We start from the raw sequence: 21,339 nt of genomic DNA, 5'->3' as shown, positions 1-21,339 counted from the left end.
TATTATTCCAAGAAATGTGTGTAATTTTGACCATTAGAGTAAGGATTTGCAATTTATTGTTTGCTAATGTTTTACCAGCACATATTACCACTGATGACCTATAGGAGACATTCAATAGAAGTTTGTTCACAACTTAATCCTTTCAGACAATAAAGTACATAGGGACAGCATCACTTATTTTGACTATATATAGTCAATATTAACCATATTTTATATTATATATAATATTAACATATATACTCCTTTGGTTAATATTCTTGAAAAATTCCCTGTTGATCAATACTCTGAATCAGTCCTTAATATAGGACTATATTCTCAGACTGCTTGTGTAGTTCGAATTAGCCTCATATTTCCAATTTATTTTCAAGGTTACATTGCAAAATTATTATTTCTTTTTAACAGGTAATCTGTCTCAAACATTTCATTTTTCCTTATTGAAATTTATTAACTACTAGTCAAGCAAATATCCAAGAATCTGTATTGCTGTTTTAACAAATTCAAAAAGAATTCTCACTTGCATTGAAGCTTTGAAGATTGTAACTTCCGGTGGCCTAAAAGACCCATTTTTAACTCATGTTGAACCTAGAAAAAATGTATTATTATGTCCTGATATTATTGGATAATGAAGTTATTTGATTATAAAATAGCTTGTTAATGACTATAAACTATATATGTCAAGCAGGTTTTGACATCAGATACTCTCCTCCCATTTTTTTTAAAGCTAGAGGCATTTTTCTTTGAATTTTGGTTACTGTGCAAAAGATCTCCTTGAATATTTACATTCTACACACTACCTTTAGCATATAATTCTTTTATTATGTCACCTTACTGTTTTGAAAAATAAATATTTAGGCTAGAAGTGCATCACATATTGAACCTAAAATTTCTTCTGCTTTTCTGGAAAAAAAATATATGTTTAGGCAAGGAAAACTTCCCTTTTCCTACTTGCAGAGCTCATTGTTTTCCAGGGATGATTGTTTTCAATTAAATGCTTAAAGGTTAGGGATTTAAAATGATGTGATTTTGAAATGCTTGAAATCAAGAATGAAATGAATATGAACATTTACACAGATTCCAGATATGTGAACAAATTGAACCATATGATGACTGTTAGATTGCTGACTATAAAGAACACCCCTCAAGGCCTCTTCTCTTCTCCTAATCCCAAAGTGCAAAGTATATCTGGGATGGTACTTTCTCTGAAATATATGAGATTGGACACAAGATTCGTTCACATATAATAGTTCATCTCATGCAATATGTTCAGGAGTGATTTGATTGGTGGGATTTATGGGCATAAGTTATCATTTCATTGTACTATTGACACCATATTCTAATCATTTTAATCATTTCATTAGTACTTATAGTCTTTTGAATATTATATTTTCATTTTATAGCAACAAATAAACTTAAGAAGTGTAAAAAAACAAGACTAATTTCATCTAATTCAAGTTTACGTTCTAAGAATTTCTTTGATCATAATGACAATGTAAATTACACGTGTGATAATAAATCAGAAATGAAATTCTCAACGTGCATAAATGGAGAATGGGATCCTGAAATAAGCTGCAAAGGTGAGCTCTTCTTGTCCAGTTTTAATATTTATTCTTTTCTCCCTAAATTATAAAAATAATTTTTGTTTCTTCTAAAAATACCTGCTAATTATTAAAGATAATTTCAATTTGAATATAAATTTAAGCAAAAGCAGTTTATAGTTATACCTATATTTATATGTTTAATATGCATAAAGCATGTAAATTTCATAACAAAACCAGAAAGTCAGCAGATTTATTATTGTTCTTTTATTGCTATTGTATTTTATAAGAAACACACACAACCATCCACTAGTTATCTTCAAATCTTGCTCAAATCCTTCCCCTTTCATCCCTCCAGGTATTTCAGTTCTATTATATTGCTTGTTTTTGCAGGGTGTTTGCCTTGCACGCAGCCAACATGGCAGACCCGAGTTTGATTCCTCCACCCCTATCGGAGAGCCTGGCAAGCTACCGAGAGTATCTCGCCCGCACGGCAGAGCCTGGCAAGCTCCCCGTGACGTATTCGATATGCCAAACACAGTAACAACAAAATCTCCAATGGAGACGTTACTGGGCCCGCTCGAGCAAATCGATGATCAATGGGAGGGCCCTTTACTTTACTTTCCCTTTTATGCTTGCTTTCTTATTGCATATACACATGTATATGAAATCATAGAATATTTTCCTTTCTAATTTAGACTTTTTTGCATTGAAAAATTCTTTCAAGTATCTTCCATTTTCCTGAAGGTGACAAACTTCTAACTCCTTTGATTGGAAATTAGTTGTTCACGTATTTAAAAATAATGGTGCAAGGGCTGGGAAGATAGCACAACAGGTAGGGTGTTTGCCTTGCACATGGCCCACTGGGTTTGATTCCCAGCATGCCATATGGTACCCTGCACACCACCAGGAATAATTCTGAGTACATGAACCAGCCGTAACTCCAGAGCATCACCATGTGTGACCCAAAATGCAAATAATAATAATAATAATAATAATAATAATAATGGTGCAGTAAACATTTCAATACCTAGGACTCTTCAAGTTAATAATTTCATCTTCTTTGGAAAGGTGTAAGATTGTTTGATCATTTAGTAATTCTATTTTGGTATTTGGAGGTTGCTTGGTACTTGTTTTCAAAATTACTGCATTAATTTACATTTTCACTAGAAATATGCCAGGGTTTCACCATCTTCATATGATTAATTTCTACCTTTGACTTATAGTCAGAACAAGTGCTTGATTTTTATGTTCCTAAATATGTGTATGTTATGTTACATGATATATCCTGGAGTTAGATATTTACTATCTCCAGTTCCATGTGTGATAAAGAAAAAATGGGAATTCAACATTTTGAGGGCATTGGACCCTATGTATGTCCATTAATTCAAATACTTTCAAATTCTCATTTAATGCTCATCTATCTTTACTGACATTCTGTCTAGTTGATGTGTCTAATGGCAAAAATGGAGTGTTGAAAGCTATCACTCCTGCTTTGTTTCTGTCTGAGTAGTTCCTGATCTACCCATTCAGCCTATTTACTTCCTTCCCCTCACACTTTATTTAAATACTGTTTTATACAAAGTTGTTCACGATGATTTCTTACAGGCATGTAGTATTCCAACACTCCAACACCAATCCCTCCACCAGTGTCACCTTCCCTCCACCATTGTCTCTATTTTTTTCAACCATCCCTTAAGTCTGCCCCTGTGGCAGGCCCACAGAAACTTATTTTATACTGCTTGTTACACATAAATGGCTGACAGAATGATCAAAAAGTATTTCTTTAGATGAAAATTGTTGTATCTCACCATGTGGATATTAAGTCCTTGTCAGAGAGATTACTAAAATGCTGTTACAATTTAATCCTCTGTGTGAATGGTTTTGTAAATTGAGATTGTTTGGCTTCTACATTACATCTTATCCAATATGATGTGCTACTACTGGATTGCCAGTGTTATAGAGTCTGGTGATGTCCACATCTCAAAATTCACAGTGTTGAACTGGTCAGTCCAACTGCAGTTAAACTTTTTACTGATGAGTTTGCATGGCAGTGGAGGTGGTTCATGGGCTTGAATGCTGGGGCTTCTGAAAGTACAGGGAGGTGGATGGAGGTTGCCCATTCTGATTCTGTTCAGGCAAGGAGACTTCATCCACAGGGCCCCCACATACCTGTGGTTTCAGCCCAGATAAATTCACTCTGGTGTTCAGTAGTCCTAAGGTGATGGGCATGTCCAGGGCATGCTGGGCAGCTTTGGGGATGGAAACTAGCAGCAGCTGTGACTTTGTTTGGATGGGCACCCTACGTCAAGAGTGTCCCCACTCACAGAACGCCCCACTGTCTCAGCCAGACACAGGTATAGAGAAGTTTGCACAACTAGTTGATTTCTTTCAAGGTTTTTTTGTGACTCTGAATAATGATGAGCTTACAAGGGTCAGAGATGGTTCGTTGGCGAGACTCACTCTGTGATGTTCAAGGGAGAGTTTCATACATTATCATTCAAAGAAATTATTGATACAAATTATGGATTTTTAAGAATCATTCTTCTTTTATGATTTTGGCTATATTTGTCTTTAGGTATTGGTGTTTTTGGCAGGAGACCCTTTAATATTTGTTACAGAGCTGGATTAGATGTAGCAAATGTCTTGCACTCTTGTTTGTCTGAGAATGTTTTTATCATCTGGTTTTTGTGACAATTTTGCAGGGTAGAGAGCCTGAGGTTGAAGTTTTTTTGCCTACAGTGTTTTGAATAGATCATCCTATTTTCTCCTTGCTTGTATGGTTTCATATGAAAGCTCTTTCTTTTGTATTTTAGATTTTTCTTCTCTCTTGACACTTAAAGTAATATGTTTTTGATCTTGTCAATTTTATTACAATATGTGTTGGTGTTCTTCTACTTAGAGATGTTCCGTTTGATTTTCTTTGGGCCTCTTGAATCTATGCATAGATCGCCTCCTGATTGGGGAAGTATTTAGCTTCTATCTCTCTCACTAACTTAGCCTCTCTTTCCAAGATTCCTAGGACTCAAAGATTCTTCCTCTGCTGTTATCCATAAAGTATTTCACATTTGATTCCATGTTTATGTTGCTTTTCTTTTGGCTCTTCTTCTATGATGCTAGCTTGTGCTATGTCTTCACTGACACTCTGCTATCTGAATTCTGCTGCTATTAGTGGTTACTGTCTCCTTGATCTCTTTTCAATTCCATTTCAAGGTATTCTCCAACATTTTGCATTAGTTTTTCTTTGAGATTATTGAGTTTATTTTTTCAGAGCTTCTTTCATTTACTCTATAGTCATGAAGATTGTTCATCCTCAAATAGTGTCAAAATTTGTGTGTGTATGTCAGAAATTGTAATGGGCTTGAGGCAACCTCTGGACATCTGTCCCCATGTGATTTTTAAACTAATTTTCTTGTTCTGTTTTGTGGTTGGCAACTATGGAGCTGCTGTCAAAGATACAAGTCTTTGGTGATGACCACCAAGACTTAAAGGGTGGGTGCAAGTTAGGAATGAGACTGGAAAATGTGGAGTAAGAAAATGTGGTGGTGCAAAAAAATGAGGTGGTGCAAAAAAAGAGGCAAGGGGAGGTGGGTCCCACAATGTAAATGGAAGCAGTCTCAGGGTAAACTGATTCTACCATGTGTCCCTGTTTTTTTCCAGCAGGTGTATCGGGTGTGAGAATGGGGACAATAGATGTTGCTTGGATGCATAAGCAGCCGCACAGTTTCTTTATGAAATGGGGCAGACCACACTGAACTGGAGTGTCTTCAGCTCCTTTGGCCCAGAGAATGTGGGCCCATATTTAAATAATTTAATACTATTTTTCTTCAAATCTATTCTGTTCTAATTTAATATAGTTAATTATTTTTTTAAATATTATTTCCTGTTATAAAGAGATTTCCAAAAATACTAAGTGCTTAGTATTTAGTATTTGTGGAAATAACTATATATATCCTCATACAACTCTCTAAATTAAGAAACAAGAAAAATATAAGGACATTTATTATTTTGTCATCTCACAAATCTGGAAGGATAGCAAGTTCTTAAGCAAATTCTTAAGAATTTACTAGTGGAAAATACTTTAAATAAATAAAATTGTCATAATGGGAGAACACACTGCAATCTATGAGTATAGCGTCATGAGTATAGTGCCAAGGAAAGATATTTATAGCTTTAAAACAGGCATTAAATAACAAGGAACAAAGTTAAATCAATATTGCAATCTAGTGCCTAGAAAATCAAAAGAACATTGAATGAAAGAGTAGCTGGAGTGTAAATTGACAAAAATATTTAAAAAACTTAAACAGTTACTAAGTTTAAGTTGAAACGATGAGAGAAGTTTCTTGGTTAGTCCAACAAATGGCAAAGCTACCAAGTCACAGTGCTGATTAAGAGTAAAGGGGAAGGTATTCCTTGTGAACACGTTGAAAATAAACTCCTCCAAGATATTGAAAACAGAAATAACAAAATATTTTTGGGGGATTGGGCCACTCGCAGATATAGTCCTGTTTCTGAACTAGAGATCACTCCTGGAAGGATCGGGGGTTCATTTGGTGTCATGAGGATTGAATCTGGGTCAGCACATACAAGACAAGTGCCCGTCTGTTACACTTTCTCCAGCCCCAAGAAAAATATTTTGATTAACTTCAAAGTTGTCTTCTTAACTTGGAAAATTTGATGATGTTAATAACTATGAATAAAGTATTTTAAGTCAAATATTTTTCTGAATTGAATATACAATTTTGGAAAATTTAGGTTTTCAATTTTCACTCCATATATTTCAATATAGCTTTGAATGAAATAAAGATTTGCTATGAGAGAAGAAAGCAAAAATCAAAGAGCAATAGTGGAGTCAAAGATCTTCTAGGTACAAACATCCAGGATCCTTCTCATTTGAAGAGGTCTTCAGAATATGAGCTCCTAAGATATAGCTGAAATATGGTTTAGAGGAGCTCAGACACGTGATTATAGAGGAATCATTTAAATTCTACTATTCTTCAAAATAATATCAGGTTGATGATCTGTTAACCAGTTGCATTTTATCAATTTATATATTTCTTTCTAGGCACTGCAAACAGAATAGTTATTGTACCTCTAGGGAGTTTTAAATTCTTAATCTTGTAACTAGAGAACATATTTCATTCTTATAGGGGCCAAAGACCTGTTTCTGTCTTTCTGTTATCTTCTAAGTTGATATCTTCCTCTGATAAATCAGCATCCATTAATCGACTATATTGAAAAGGTTTTGTTCTTTTAAAAGTTATTTTTAGACCACGACCAGAGGGTCTCCAGGAAGATTCCCAGGTCCTGTGCACTAGCAGTTGTTCCTGAATGTGCTCAGGGCACGATGTGGTGCCACAAAGTGAACCTGGTCCTTATCCCTGACCTGGGCCTTCCCAGCATGAACTTCAGCCCTTTGACTTATCCTTCCACACCTTTAAGATGGTTTTAATCCAATCCTTAAGCATTGTTGTACTTACCTATGTATATAGATTTGTTTAAAAATCGTAGATCAATATATACTGTGTATAAATAAATCTGCAATAGGTATAAAATTTAAAAAGTTTCAAGATTACTAAATATGATCACAGAGGGTATAAAAGTAAAAAATTCCAAAATCATGACATATTATACATAAAGCATATATTGTGTAATCATTATGATACTTCCTTATTGAGTTTTGCATTTCTGGTATTATCTTTGTAATCTTTCAACATGTTTTTTATCAAAAATTTAATTTTAATATTTTTAGATAAACCAATACAAGTATGCCCACCTCCACCTCAGATTCCCAATAGTCAAATTATGACCACCACAGTCAATTACCAGGATGGAGAAAAAATATCAATTCTCTGCCAAGAAAATTATCTAATCCAGGAATCAGAAGAAATGGAGTGCAAAAATGGAACCTGGGTGTCAGTACCACGCTGTGTAGGTCAGTATTGTATAGTTTGTAACAATTATTCCAAAACCATTGTTTTGTTTAAATTAAAGCAGTGAAACCTATATGTTCATTTACTTTCTCTTAAAATAGCAAATTACCAGTACAAACAAATCAATTAAATTCTTTTAGGTTGTCCTGAGAAACAAGTGGGGAAAAAATGGAAGTTGCTATGTTAAACAAGCTACAAGTTCTATTTATGACCATTTTCCTGCTCACAAAAATTGAACAAGTGTTTTGAGGTATATTGAACATATATACGTGAGATCGACTAAAGATATCTAACCATGCAAGCTTCATTTTTTACCTTACAATTTAATTTTATTCTCATTTCCCTCAGATTAAATGCCAGTGTTGGATTGATTTTTTCATTTTAACATTTTAATTGATTATAAATTTAATACAAAACATTTTTTTTATCTCTGTTGTTCCTCTAGAAAAACGTCCATGTTCTGAGCCACCTCAGATTGCACATGGGAACATTACATCAGCTAGATCTTCACTAGGGCCTAAAGTTTACCCACATGGCACCATACTGAATTACACTTGTCAAGCTGGCTTTAGGATATTTGAAGAAGACAACAAGATAACGTGTTCCATGGGACAATGGAGTTCTCCACCTCAGTGTGTAGGTGAGCATAGTACAAGAATTACAATATTTTTTCAGTAAAATTTGTAAAAAGAACCAGTTACCTTCAACTGGGAGAACTATTCAGATTTATAAATTAATAGTTTTTGGTATGTTAGACATGATTTATGCACTCTAGCAAACAATTTTTGGTATGATCAAATCAATGGACTATTGGAAATAATATAGGTTCATTATAGATATCACTTATAATTCGGCCATTTTTGTGCTGAAATTCAGTGTAGAGTGAAATTAAGTTTACCTAGTCATATACTGTGATTCTGCATCCATATAAGTGCTGAATGGGAACTATGCAGTGTTTACTATAATGCGGTGTTTACTTTTCAGCCAGGTTTTTTGTCCTTACATTGCCCCAATTTTTTACAATATAAGGTACATTTCTTCACTTGATCACTTGATATCCAATTACTCATGAATTTGCTCGAGCGGGTGCCAGCAACGTCTCCACTCATACTAGTGTAGCCCAATGGCATCTGCTTGCTCCAGGAACCCAAGAGCCTCAAAACTTTCACTCACATTCTTGACAAAGAAGTCGGACAATCTCATAGATGGGCGGCTACGCGATCTTTTGACGCAAGGGTGATTAGAGGCCACGTAGAATCCAGTCAGTAATGGCTATAGTCCAGCCGTCCTCTCCAAATCACATTATGTGTCCAGCCCATCTGATTTTCGACTCCTTGGCAAGTGAGACAGCATCCCTGATTCTGGATCGCCGACGGAGGTCGGAACGCTGAATTCCTTCTCTCACTTGAGTGAAGCGTGATACTCCAAGCATAGCTCTTTAGATTCCTCTTTGGGATACCCGAATAGCATTCTCATCCTGTTTTCATAAGGCCCAGGTCTCTTAGGCATATGTTAATGCAGAAAGAATGGTGGAGTTGAAGAGATGTGCCCAGAGCTGGAGGTTCTTCATCCTCTTAGCTATTTCTTCGACGCTCTTGAAAGTGTTCCATGCCACTCTCTTCCTCCTGCACAACTCAGGTGCCAGGTTGTTTGTCATGTTGAGTTCTCAACCTAGGTACACATAACTGCTGCATTCAGAGATATTCGTTCCATTGAGAGTGAATGGAAAGTCGGAAACGAGTCTGTTTCTCATGAACATTGTCTTCGTGAGATTCAGCTGCAGTCCGACCTTTCCAATACTCATGGTCAAAGTTGGCCAGCACTTGTTCTGCTTGGCTAATGTTTGGTGTTATTAGAATGATGTCATCAGCAAGGCAGAGGTGGTGTAGTTGTGGACCAGCTTGCTTGCATAGTTATGCTTCATCTAGTGCTCTGCCAATCCTATTCAGGATGACTTGAATGAACAGCTTGTAGATGACAGACAGCAGGCAGATCAGGAGATAGTTGCCAATGTCATGGATGTATCCCTTCTTGTACAGGAGTACAGTCCCGCTGGTTTTCCACTGGGATGGAAACTTGCATTCAGACAGGTAGCGTGTGAAGAGCTGAGCCAGTGCATTGATGAGCACTGACAACAGATTCTTCAGATGTTCAGTTCTGACCTTGTCTGGGCCAGGTGCTGTTCACTTTCTTTACCAATGAAATGGTTTGTCAGATTTCGGAAGGGAGAATGTTGGGAATTACATATCAATCCTGTGGAATTTGGTATTTGGACAGGTAGACATGGCTATCAAAGAGATTTGAGTAGAAATCTTGGATAATCTTTTCCATTGTCCTTCTGAAAGATGCGATAGATCCATAAGGATGTCGGAGGCCAGTCATCTTGGTCTTGTAGTTGGTGAAGGACAGGCGTGCATTGCAAATGCTTTTCCCAGCTTCTGCTGCATTGGCCAGCACTACTGCTTTTCTTTTTGAAGTCTTTTATCCCTTCTCTGCACTGCTTTACGATCTCTGATGTTAGCTCACACAAAGGCATGTTGACGAAAGAGTTCAAGAGTTTCTGAAGATAGGCATCTTTTTGTGGCTTACTCTCTCTACATGTTCTTCTCACAGTTGATTATATTCTTCGTCAATGTTGTCAACCACACATCTTCCCATGTTGCCTCAATAGTGTCAAAGAGCTCCCAGTTGGTGGTTGTTCTGGGAATTCGATTCTTAAACTTTGCAGCCCCTTTTCCCCGCTCCGTGAAAAAGAATTTTGCAAGAAGGAGACTATGGTCCAATCCCATTTGGAATTTTGGGACAACAGCGACATCAGTCAGACAAAACCATCAATTGAATATGATGTAGTCAATTTCATTTTGGAACTGTCCATTGGGAGACTCCCATATCCAATGTTTAGATTCAGCCTCTGGAACTGTGAGTTACCATGGATGGTCTTGAGTGACATGAGAACTCAGAGATTCTCTCACCCTGTTCATTCCATTCTAGGTCATGGGTCCCAATGTGGAGTTCTTTGGCCTATCTTCTTGGTCCTATCCTGGCATTAAAATCACGGACAGTGATCCTGTAGGAGGTGTGGTCTTCTTTATAGAACTTCTCCAGCTCTATGTAGAACTTCTCAATTAAAAAAGAAATTATATTTTGAGTCAGGGGAATGAGACTGATTTTATTTACTGGTTTTTCCATATCGAATACAGCACGGATCACTTGCCAGGCTCTGCCTTGCGGGTGGGATACTCTTGGTAGCTTGCCGGGCTCTCTGAGAAGGATAGAGGCTTTTATCGTGGCCTCTAATCACCCTTGCAGGTGTTCCCATGGTTCAAGCCATATTTGAACCCCATCAAATATGGTGCAGTAATAATGGAAGATGGGTATTGAGTGTCTTCTCATGTGTCTTGCGGTCTGGAAAGTGGCCTGGAGCTTGGCGTTGGATGGGTAGTGGAAGTATTGGAGGTCAGCCCATGAGGTATTTATGTGGCTCTGGCAGGGTGGGTCTTCTGGGTGAGATCCCTGGGTCGTCAGAGATTGAACGTGAGCTAGATGGACCATCGTGAGATAGTTTAGTTTTACCCTACTGATGATGTGTTGTTGCCGTGGTGCATTGTATGAGAAGAACTGCAGTTTCAGACATTTGGTGTTTGAGCTTGACTGTTGGAGCCAAAGGGGCAAAGGTACATTTCTTAAGATGGTTAATTCCTGTTGTATTTCCTTTTACTGTTATTTATTGATTAGTAAATAAATTATGGCTTCTCATATATACATTTTTATATATAAATTCTCATATATATCTATGTAGATATAGATATATGTATTAATACTCTTGGCTACATATTCTTGCTCATATTAACAGCTGGGATTATGCTAGAAGACTGATTTTAGGACCTATTTGCAAATCTTCTCTGTGATGTCATCTTAGCTTCTGAGTTTTGATTTAGTGTCAAATAAAATTCTACGAAGGAGCAATAGCACAGAGGGTAAGGCATTTGCTTTGCAGGCTGCCCAGCCAGGTTCAATCCTCAGTACCACATCTAGTGCCCCCAGTTCACTGGGGGTGATGCCTGAGTGCAGAGCCTAAAGAAAGCCTGAACTTTCTTTTGGGGAGCACTTATGGTCCCCAAACCAAAAATTAATTAAGTAAAAATAAAATAAAATTGTTATGTTAACACTACATATTAAATTTCCTAAGCAGTTAATAAAATCAAATTTCAAAGTTAGTGAAACATTGAGTCATTCTTTTATGTTTTTTAGGACTTCCTTGTGGACCTCCACCTCATATTTCTCATGCTGTACTTCCATTCCACAAGGGAGATGGTTACCAATACGGAGAAGAATTTACATACAGCTGTTCTGAAGGTTATGGAATTGATGGACCTGCAACAGCAAAATGTTTAGGCGAAAAATGGTCCAGTCCACCAGAATGCATAAGTACAGTGTATTATATTCTTCTAAGGCTGACAAATATCTCTAATTCAGAATATAGATACTATAAATATTAATCTAAGTAGTAATTCCAAAATTTATAAAGCTATCTCTGGGAAGGTCTTGAAATTGGTAGAAGTAGTTTCCCCAGTAATAAAAATTGACAACATGAGCTAAATAATAACATTTTCCCACCACCTTGGCTACTGTTTCAATATCCTCCCTCTCCAACATTCACTTTATTTTACAGTGAGGTACAAAGTTGTTACAAAGTTGTTCACAATTGGTTTTCAGTCATACACTGGTCCAACACTCATCCCTCTATCAGTGTACATTTCCCACCACCAATGTTCCCAGTTTTCCTCTCCCATTCCTCCACCCCCATGGCGTCTATGGCAAGCAATTTTCTTCTCTCTCATTCTCACTCACTCTCTTTCTTTCTTTCTTTCTTTCTTTCTTTCTTTCTTTCTTTCTTTCTCACTCTCTCCATTTCTCTGTCTAATATATTTGTACTTCTAATATACATTTGACACTCCGTGTTTCCTATTTCTTAAGTGACTCATCAATTTCATTAGTATGCAACTTTCTATGATTTAATTTCCAGCTTCCTATGATTTATTTATCAAGAAATATTTTACAAGATATTTAACATTAAAGCTAGCAGATTTTCACAGACAATACACACATACATACACATACACACACACTGTTGCTGATCTTTGTGGGCAGAAAAGAATTTGAATATAAGAAGTATGACCTCAAGCAACACATGTTTTCATACATATTTAGGTTTTCAATATCATCATATCCATATTCTACTTTGGATAAATATAAAACCAGTCATTTGATGCAGTTAAGTCAGTATGTTGGTATTTTTCAAATTATAATAAAAATTATATTAGACATACATACTTTGATATGTTCCTATTTTTCTAGAACTTAACTAAAGGATATTATGGGTATTTTCTTGACAGATTTCCTGAATAAGCATATATTCTTTGTTTTTTTTTTTTCAGGAACATATTGCTCAAACTTACCCCAATTCCCTAACGCCATGCCCATAGGTTCAAAGAAAAGCTCCTATAAGTCAGGAGAAAAGGTGACTTATAAATGTTCATATAATTACCAACTAGAGGGACCCAATTTTGCACAATGTGTTAACAGCAAATGGATAGGAGGACCAACATGCCGAGGTAATTCAGTGATAATTATAATTAATTTATTACACTTATTTGATATTATCATAATATACTATTTAAAGACTCCTTTTTTAGCAGATCCAGATTTATGCCTTGATATAATTTTGGATGGAATTGTGTCCTCAACGGTTAATAGATAGTTCGGTAGTACTCACTGTAGTCTTTGAAATAGTAATATAAGTGTCTCAGACAAGTTACAAGCAAAGGTTAATTTAAAGTTCACTAAGACCCATTCAATCAAAAGCTCTGGAAATGTGACCCTCAGAACAAATTAAGTTCCAAAGAAATCCTTGTGCACTTTAGCTGTAGTTTCTTCTATTTTATATAGCCACTAGTACTTCCTGAGGAATTACTCATTACTCATGGGAGTAGTCTGAACCATTTGTAATGAAAAAGTTGTTAAAGGGTGTTTTCATAGGAAATGCATCCATTCTGTTACTTCTACAAGTACACTGTTTGGATCTTCTAATCATTCTTTTTCTTCGAGTTCATCTTTTAAAGTGTGTTCATTGCTGTAGTCCCTAAGGAATGTACTTAAAATTGCTGCTCATTGTCAGAAAGAGAGGGGTAGACATAGAAAGATTGCATTCATCAGGGGGATATGAAGTAACAAAACAGGAGATTAATACCCAATAATAGCCGAGATCAGTACCAGGAGTATTACTCCATAGCTTAGAGGCCAGCCGGCCATTCTAGGAGAAAGGGCAGTTCAGATAGAGAAGGGAGCACCAAATAAAGGGTGTTTGGAGGATCTTCCCAGGAGGGGAGATGCATGTTAAAAGTAGACTATGGACTGAACATGATTGCCACTCAATGCCTCTTTGCAGACCACAACACCCAAAAGGAAAGAGAGAACAAAAGGAAATGCCCTGTCACAGAGGCAGGGTGGGATGGGGGGATGGGTGTGGGAGGGATACTGGGATCCATGGAGGTGTAAAATGGGCACTGGTGGAGGGAAGGGTATTGGATCATTGTATAAACGAAACCCAAGCACAAAAATTTGTAAATCTACAACTGTACCTCATGGTGCTTCACTAATAAAAAAAAAAGAAAAAAAAGATTAGGAACAAAAAAAATTGCTACTCATTAAGAGACTTATTGAGAACCAAATTCTGAAGTCAATGAATTCATTGTAATATTTCCTACAATCTATTCATTTAAAATTTATATAGTTAATAACATGAATTTGTTTAGACCAGAGAGGAAAAAGTAGAAATTCTTATTATTCACTTTTAAAAAAAATTTTTGGGTCACACCCGGTGATGCACAGAGGTTAATTCTGGCTCTGCACTCAGGAATCACACCTGGTGGAGCTCACGGGACCATATGGGATGCTGAGAATCGAACCCAGGTTGGCTGCGTGCAAGTCAAATGCCCCACCCACTGTGCTATTGCTCCAGCCCCTCTTAAAGTGTCTATTAACTCTGTGAAGGATAGAAGAAAAGTTTAAAATAGGGACTGTGGCCAGGGAGACAGCTCTTAGGCTTGAACACACAGAAGCTTGCATGCAGGAGGCACACATCTGTCGCCAGGACTGCGACTTGGACACCAAACTAGGAGTAGTCCCTGGGTGTGACACCAAATGCAATATAATAAGAAAAAGAAAGAGATTTGAACCACAGAATTTATTTGATTGGCTATGTTACTCAAGCCCCCTGAAGTATGGATGTTAAATCTCCCTAAACTATTATTCAAATTCCATTTGTTGATTTTCTACTTATTTATTGTACTGGAGGCTCTTTTTGCTTTCCCTATAGATGTTTCTTGTGGTCGTCCGCCCATGGTTGAACATGCTGTCACACGAAATGATATGGGGAGCTACCCACCTGGTACACGAGTATATTATGAATGTGAAAAACCTTTTAAACTCTATGGAGAATCAGGAGAAGTGCAGTGTTTAAATGGTTTCTGGACAAAACCTCCTCAGTGTAAAGGTAGTGTATCTGAATTGCCCTTAGCTGTTATCCCAACATATTTTGTCCCAAATAAAATATGCTCAGGCAATATATTAAGACATATACATACATGCATATATGGGAAATCCTATGACATATTTTCACTAAATGACTATGCTGAAAATAAATGTTTTGTGTACTTAATATAGTTTATTTTTATGAAATATTTGATCTGAGTAATGGAAAATTAGTCCCGGACTTAAGCTCTCAGGCTCTTATTTCCTGACTTACCAAAAAAAAAGGTATAAAAAATGCTTAAGTTTGGGTTTAAGGGAGACAGATAGTGGTAGGGCACTTGTCTTGCACATGGCTGACTCCGATTTGAACCCTGGAACCCTCTATGGTCACCAGAGCTTGCCTGCTCAGGTGATCCCTGAGCACAGAGCCAGCAGTATGTCCTGAGCACAATGGGTGTGGCTCCCCAACAAAAATAAACAAATAAGTAAGGTGAAAAGGGTTTAGGTATACTTGGAGTCTAAACACTTCACCTGGAGGCATAGACTAGGCAGAGAGTTATTCTAGAAAGTATAATTAAGTTGGACTTCTTCAGCACATGGATTACGTTTAAAGACATGATGTCTTGCTGAGCTCATGAAGGAAATGATTAGATACATATAAAAAGTCTGAGGTCTAGATATTGGGGCTTTTCTGAATTGAGAGTCCAGGAAATCAGGAGAGCCAACAAAGAAATTAGGGCATGGGCTACTTCTAGCTTTTCAGGATAACTTTTCCTAGTACATATATGTTCCCAAGTCTTTTCTTTGAATCCACTTATGTTTTTATTTTTTTTTTAATTTTATTCTTTTTGCTTTTTTGGGTCACACCCGGCAATGCACAGGAGTTACTCCTGGTTCATACACTCAGGAATTGCTCCTGGCGGTGCTCGGGGAACCATATGGGATGCTGGGAATCGAACCTAGGTCGGCTGCGTGCAAGGCAGACGCCCTACCCACTGTGCTATTGCTCCAGTCCCAACACTTATGTTTTTATGTATGAAGAATTTCTTGCAGATAGAACATAAATAGATCTTGTCTTTGTGTCCTCCTTCCCAGTGTTAGCCTATTTCTATCACATTATACATTTTATCAGTAATTATGGCTATTAGAGGCTGGGTTCCTCATTATCAGGTTAGTTTCTTGTTATTTCTTTTGTTTCTCTTTTATTTTTATTATCTTACCTCTGGTTTCCTGAAACACTTCTTTCTGGCTACTTGGTCAAGGTAGGGGCCTCAAGCACATCTGTGGTACAGAAGTATGTTAAAGGCACATATCTAAAACACAGAGCCAGCCACATTGTCAGCACGGGATCCAGGCTGCAGTAAACAAATTTTAAAATGTTTCTGTCTAGAAGCTGGTGGATGGGAGGGAGTGTGGGAAAACTGGAGAAGGAAGGTGTCCTTGGCAGTGGCACTGGTGTTAGAACACTGTACTTCTGATAGTATACTCTGAATTACTTTGTAAATCAGTGTGTCTCGAATAAAAATAAATTGGAAAAAATCAATAGCATTTAAATCTTAGAGATCCCAAGCAAACTGCAGTGTATTTTTTATGAAATCAAAATGCTTCATTTTATTCTGTGAAACTGGATTATCTCTTAAATATGTCAATCCTTGAGTAGAGTATGAAATATGTGCCTTCAAAAGCTTAGATATTGATGATCCCAGTTTATGTGACAGTTTACGTAGGATGGTTTATGTCCTCCCCCCATGTGTTTGTCTCACTCTTTTACCTACCTGTGGCATGACTCAACCTGTTCATCCCATGCCTCCCAGTGTCCAAAGATCAGGTTCGGTCCTGCACCATACTTGATCTATGGCCTGGCTTCTGGATTTGAGGGGTGACTGGAGCCTGGCACCTGTGTCTTGCTGGTGCCAGCAGCTCTGGTTTTGTTTTCTGGGGTCTTGAATCTCCTCAGCTTTTTGACCCATGAGTTTTCTTTGTTCTTGGCCATGTTCTAATTTCCTGCCATCCACCCAGGCACAGATGAGGGGTCAAAGAAGCTGGTACCAGCCATACCCCCTCTGATGTCGCATTGTTTTCCACTCCCTCGACCATTTCCATTATCTCTTTCACTGGCTCCCTCTTCAGTGGGTAAAACTTAAAAGACCAATTAAATCACTAGATTATGTGTTGTCCTTCATCTTTCCTCCACTTCCACTGTAACAGATGTCTTTTGTCCAGCACAATCTGATTATGAAAACCATTTTTCCCCTTGTTTTTAGGCCATACGTGGCAGACTTGGGGGGATCATATAGCGTGCTGGGGATGGAACCTGGGTCAGCTGTGTGTAAAACAAACACCTTGCCCTCTATACTATCACTCCAGTCCTGTGAAAATATATTTTTAATATTTGTTCGAGCGGGCCCAGTAACGTCTCCATTGGAGACTTTGTTGTTACTGTGTTTGGCATATCGAATACTCTCGGCAGCTTGCCGGGCTCTCCGAGAGGGGCGGAGGAATTGAACTCTGGTCGGCCATGTTGGCCACTTGTAAGGCAAACGCCCTACCGCTGTGAGAGAGACTAAAGCAAACATATTCACTAATGCTCTATCTGCTCTTATGCAGGCTAAAAGGAAATTCTTATAAGCATGACCATTTATAAAATCGAAAATTCTTCATTGAATCTCTTCCATCATGTAAAATTATGACTCTTCATATTACATACATTATAGTTTCACCCATTTAATTTTTATCCTGAACATTTGCTCTCTCTATCCTAGTAAATATAATGAATATTACCATGAAATCAATAAAGCTTCAATAAATCAAATATGTTTTCTCAGACTCTGTAGGAAAATGTGGTCCCCCCCCATCTATAGAAAATGGAGATACTACTTCATACCAAGTCGGTGAATATGCTCCGGAATCAAAAGTTGACTACCAATGCCAAGCCCATTATGTACTCCAGGGAGACAGGACTATAGTATGCCGCAATGGGCAGTGGTCAGAACCACCTAGATGCCTAAGTAAGTATTTTATCTTTGGCATATTTTAATATTCCAAAGGAGTCAAGGAAAATGACTGATGTTTAGAAAAAATTGTTCATGGATTCACAAACTTACTGAACTCGACTACAAAATATGAATATAACAGACAATAAAGTTTGAAAATTCCTTGTTTGAAGCACAACAATAAAACATCCTTTAATATAGGATCTTAATATGATAAATGACATTAGCAATCTTTCATTGTAACTGTTAATTTTCACACTTCAAACATTTTCATACTTTAAACAGTAATTTTTAAATATGATTTAAATTCACATGATGGGGTTTCCATATTATGTTTTGTAAAAAGTTTGGGTATTAAATTCTTGGCTGAGTGTAGGAGACTCTGCTTGAAAGTCTGACATTTTGTGAGTAGGCATTTGTATACTATTTAAAGTGTATATTATTTTCATTTCAGCTCCCTGTGTAATATCAGAAGACCTTTTGAATGAACATAATATAATATTCCGATGGGCGGAAGAAAGGAAACTGTATTCCGAGTCAGGGGACACTGTTGACTTTGATTGTAAAAGGGGATATCGTAGAAAGTCATATGAATCATTTAGAAAAACCTGTCACAATGGAAAGATAATATATCCCACTTGTGTGTAAAATAATGTTTCTAGTGCATTATTATCTAGAAATTTAAAATATCTACATTTATTATAAAATTTCAACTGTAATCCATTCTTCTCAACTCATTCTTAAAGTTTAAATTTTATTCATAAGTTCACAAGTTATGTTACACATTATGTGGATCATGCAATTTTAATCTGAGCGATCAGTGAATTACATTTTAAATTTAGTACATTAAAAGTTTGTAAAAAATAATGCATGTATCCTATTTTTAAAACGTCTATTTTTTTTTAATTTGATGTAGAATCTTTTCTGCCTGCTTTCATCTGTCATTCTTCTAATATTATTCCACCTCTGTCTCTAAGTTCCAGGGATTTCTGAAACTCTATTTCAAAGAAACTGTAGGAATATTCATGTTTTCAAAATGATATCAATAACAAACACTTAAAACTCAGGCTAAATTAAATGTCTATGTTAAGAATAAAATATAAATAGCTCACTTTTGTTTATTTATAACTAGATTACAATTCCAAAATCATGCAATAATCTCACACCTTTGTTTATATATGACTAAATTACAATTCTAAAATAATGCTGATAATTGGAAGAATGGGAAATAGACCATGTCGATATACAGGAGATAGGTATCATATGTAACACTTGAACTTTCATAGAATGGGATTGGTGTAGTCGTCATAAAAAGTCATATTTAAATTCATTAAAATGAAAAATCTCATGTAGTATTCTCACTTGGGTACTTACTAAAAGGGTACAAAACACTAAGTCAAAGAATAAAAACATCGCCATGTTCAAAGCAGCATTATGTACAATGGTGGACTGGGGAAAACAGCAGTTTCTATTGACATGCAATTGGATAACGAAGATACTGCTTGTGTACAACGAAATACTGAGAGTTATAGGTAACAAAACGAGATCATGCCATTTTTCAGCACATGGATGATTGTGACTTATGAGACAAATCAGATGGAGAAGGACAAATAATACATGATTTCATTCAGATGTGATTCATCAATAGAATGAATTAACTAAATTAGGTACAAAAGGATTTATTGACTATAAGCTTATTAATTGACTAAAACTTATAGTTAATATAAACAAAAAGAACTCAGAAAATATAAAATCTTCCAGAGTTTATGGATGAGAGAATGGGAAATGGGACTGTGGGGATATTTCAGGAGTTTCAAGGCATTGCCTGATCTGGTCCAATCTTCATCACAGTGTGACTACTAAGCACATTTAGATTTGGACCCAGGTACCAGGATAACTGCAGAATTTTACTCTGTGGCCCAGGCGCACTGCCAGGAAAGCTCAGGTGAATTTCAGCTCAAGTGAACTGCTACCAATCTTGGCAGAGTAAGTCCAGAAATGGCTTTGGAGACACTGAGCAACTCTTGGTAGCATCAATGTTTCTGCCCCCAAAAGAAAGTGGAAGGCAAAGGAGGGAGTTACATTGGGTATGTATAGAATAATATAACTAGTATGTCAATTATTTAGAGAAAGCTAGAAATGCACTCCATGGTGAACGTCTGTAGTATAAACAGAGATTGAGTTATAATGACACATCTGAAACTCCTACAGAATTAATGCAGTGCTACTACCATTTGTGAAAAATTGGGAACCCAGGGTGTGTATGGGGATGGGGTGGCAAGTTATATGCCAATGACTGTGTTTAGGTACTTATTCCTGGCTCCATTCATGGATCACCATGGTGGAACCTAGGGAGCAAATGCTGTCCTGGGAATCAAACGAGAGTTGGCTGCATGAAAGGCAAGCACAGAATGCTCTGAAATACCTTTCTAGCCCCAGTAATTTGGGGAAGATGTTGGACCATCCCTGGTGGTGTTTACCTTGCATGTGGCTAACCTGGATTCCATTCCTCCATCCCTCTCACAGACACTGGGAAGCTACCTAGAGTATCCCGTCCGCATGCCAGAGCCTGGCAAGCTCTCGTAGCGTATTCAATATGCAAAAAAATCCCAGTAACAACAAATATCATAATGGAGATGTTACTGGTGTACACTCGAGAAAAATTGATGAACAATGGGAGGACAGTGCTACAGTGCTATTCTCAGTGCTCATCATGATCCAGGCTTCAAACACTGTATGGAGTGGTTAGGATCAAATCAAGCTCAGAGGAATGCAAGGCAAACACCCTACAATGTGTCCAACTTCGGCCACAGTTAAAAAATAAATTTAAATAATTTAATGAAAACATCTATTTTGTGCATTCATCAGTTTAAAAGTTTTTTTAGAACTGTTTTTTTTTGTGTGTGTTTATTTTCTTTGAAATTGTTTATTCATTTTCAGTTTTTTTGCCATACTGGGAGTGCTCAGGGTTTACTCTTTTAGGCTCAGGGATTATTCCTGTTGGAGCCAGATAATATCTCATTTCAGGAATTCGATTTAGATTGGCTGCATGCAAGTCAAGCACTCTACCTATTGTATTCTCTCCTGCCCTACAATTTGAAACATAGCATAGAAAAAGACAAATAGACTAACAGCATCAAGAACAGTACAAAATACTGCTTTGAAGGAGAGTTTGAGATGGGGGAGTTTGATTCCTCCTATTTTCTTTTTCCCAAGAAAAGCAATATTAATTAAAACAGCATGGTACTAGAACAAAGGCAGAGCTGCAGACTAATGGAACAGGGTTGAATATAATGACATGTCCACCGAAAAATATGATCATCTAATCTTTGATAAGGGAGCAAG

The 21,339-nt window shown here is 36.9% G+C and overlaps 1 protein-coding gene across 1 annotated transcript in view; it reads left to right on the top strand.

Moving 5' to 3' along the window:
- Positions 1 to 19,127, top strand: part of LOC130019978 (complement factor H-like) — a 67,907-nt gene extending 48,780 nt beyond the window's left edge. Inside the window, exons 11-18 of the mRNA XM_056110575.1 lie at positions 1,398 to 1,574; positions 7,288 to 7,470; positions 7,914 to 8,108; positions 11,720 to 11,896; positions 12,907 to 13,083; positions 14,847 to 15,023; positions 17,827 to 18,009; positions 18,449 to 19,127. Of these exons, the coding sequence (XP_055966550.1) occupies positions 1,398 to 1,574; positions 7,288 to 7,470; positions 7,914 to 8,108; positions 11,720 to 11,896; positions 12,907 to 13,083; positions 14,847 to 15,023; positions 17,827 to 18,009; positions 18,449 to 18,642 (1,463 nt within the window). The 3' untranslated portion in view covers positions 18,643 to 19,127. The remainder of the gene's footprint in view (positions 1 to 1,397; positions 1,575 to 7,287; positions 7,471 to 7,913; positions 8,109 to 11,719; positions 11,897 to 12,906; positions 13,084 to 14,846; positions 15,024 to 17,826; positions 18,010 to 18,448) is intronic.
- Positions 19,128 to 21,339: the final 2,212 nt, after the last annotated feature.

This window comes from Sorex fumeus, unplaced genomic scaffold, assembly GCF_029834395.1.
Source record: "Sorex fumeus unplaced genomic scaffold, SorFum_2.1 ptg000010l, whole genome shotgun sequence".
Taxonomy (NCBI): Eukaryota; Metazoa; Chordata; class Mammalia; order Eulipotyphla; family Soricidae; genus Sorex; species Sorex fumeus.
This window is presented reverse-complemented; position numbering and strand designations above follow the sequence as displayed.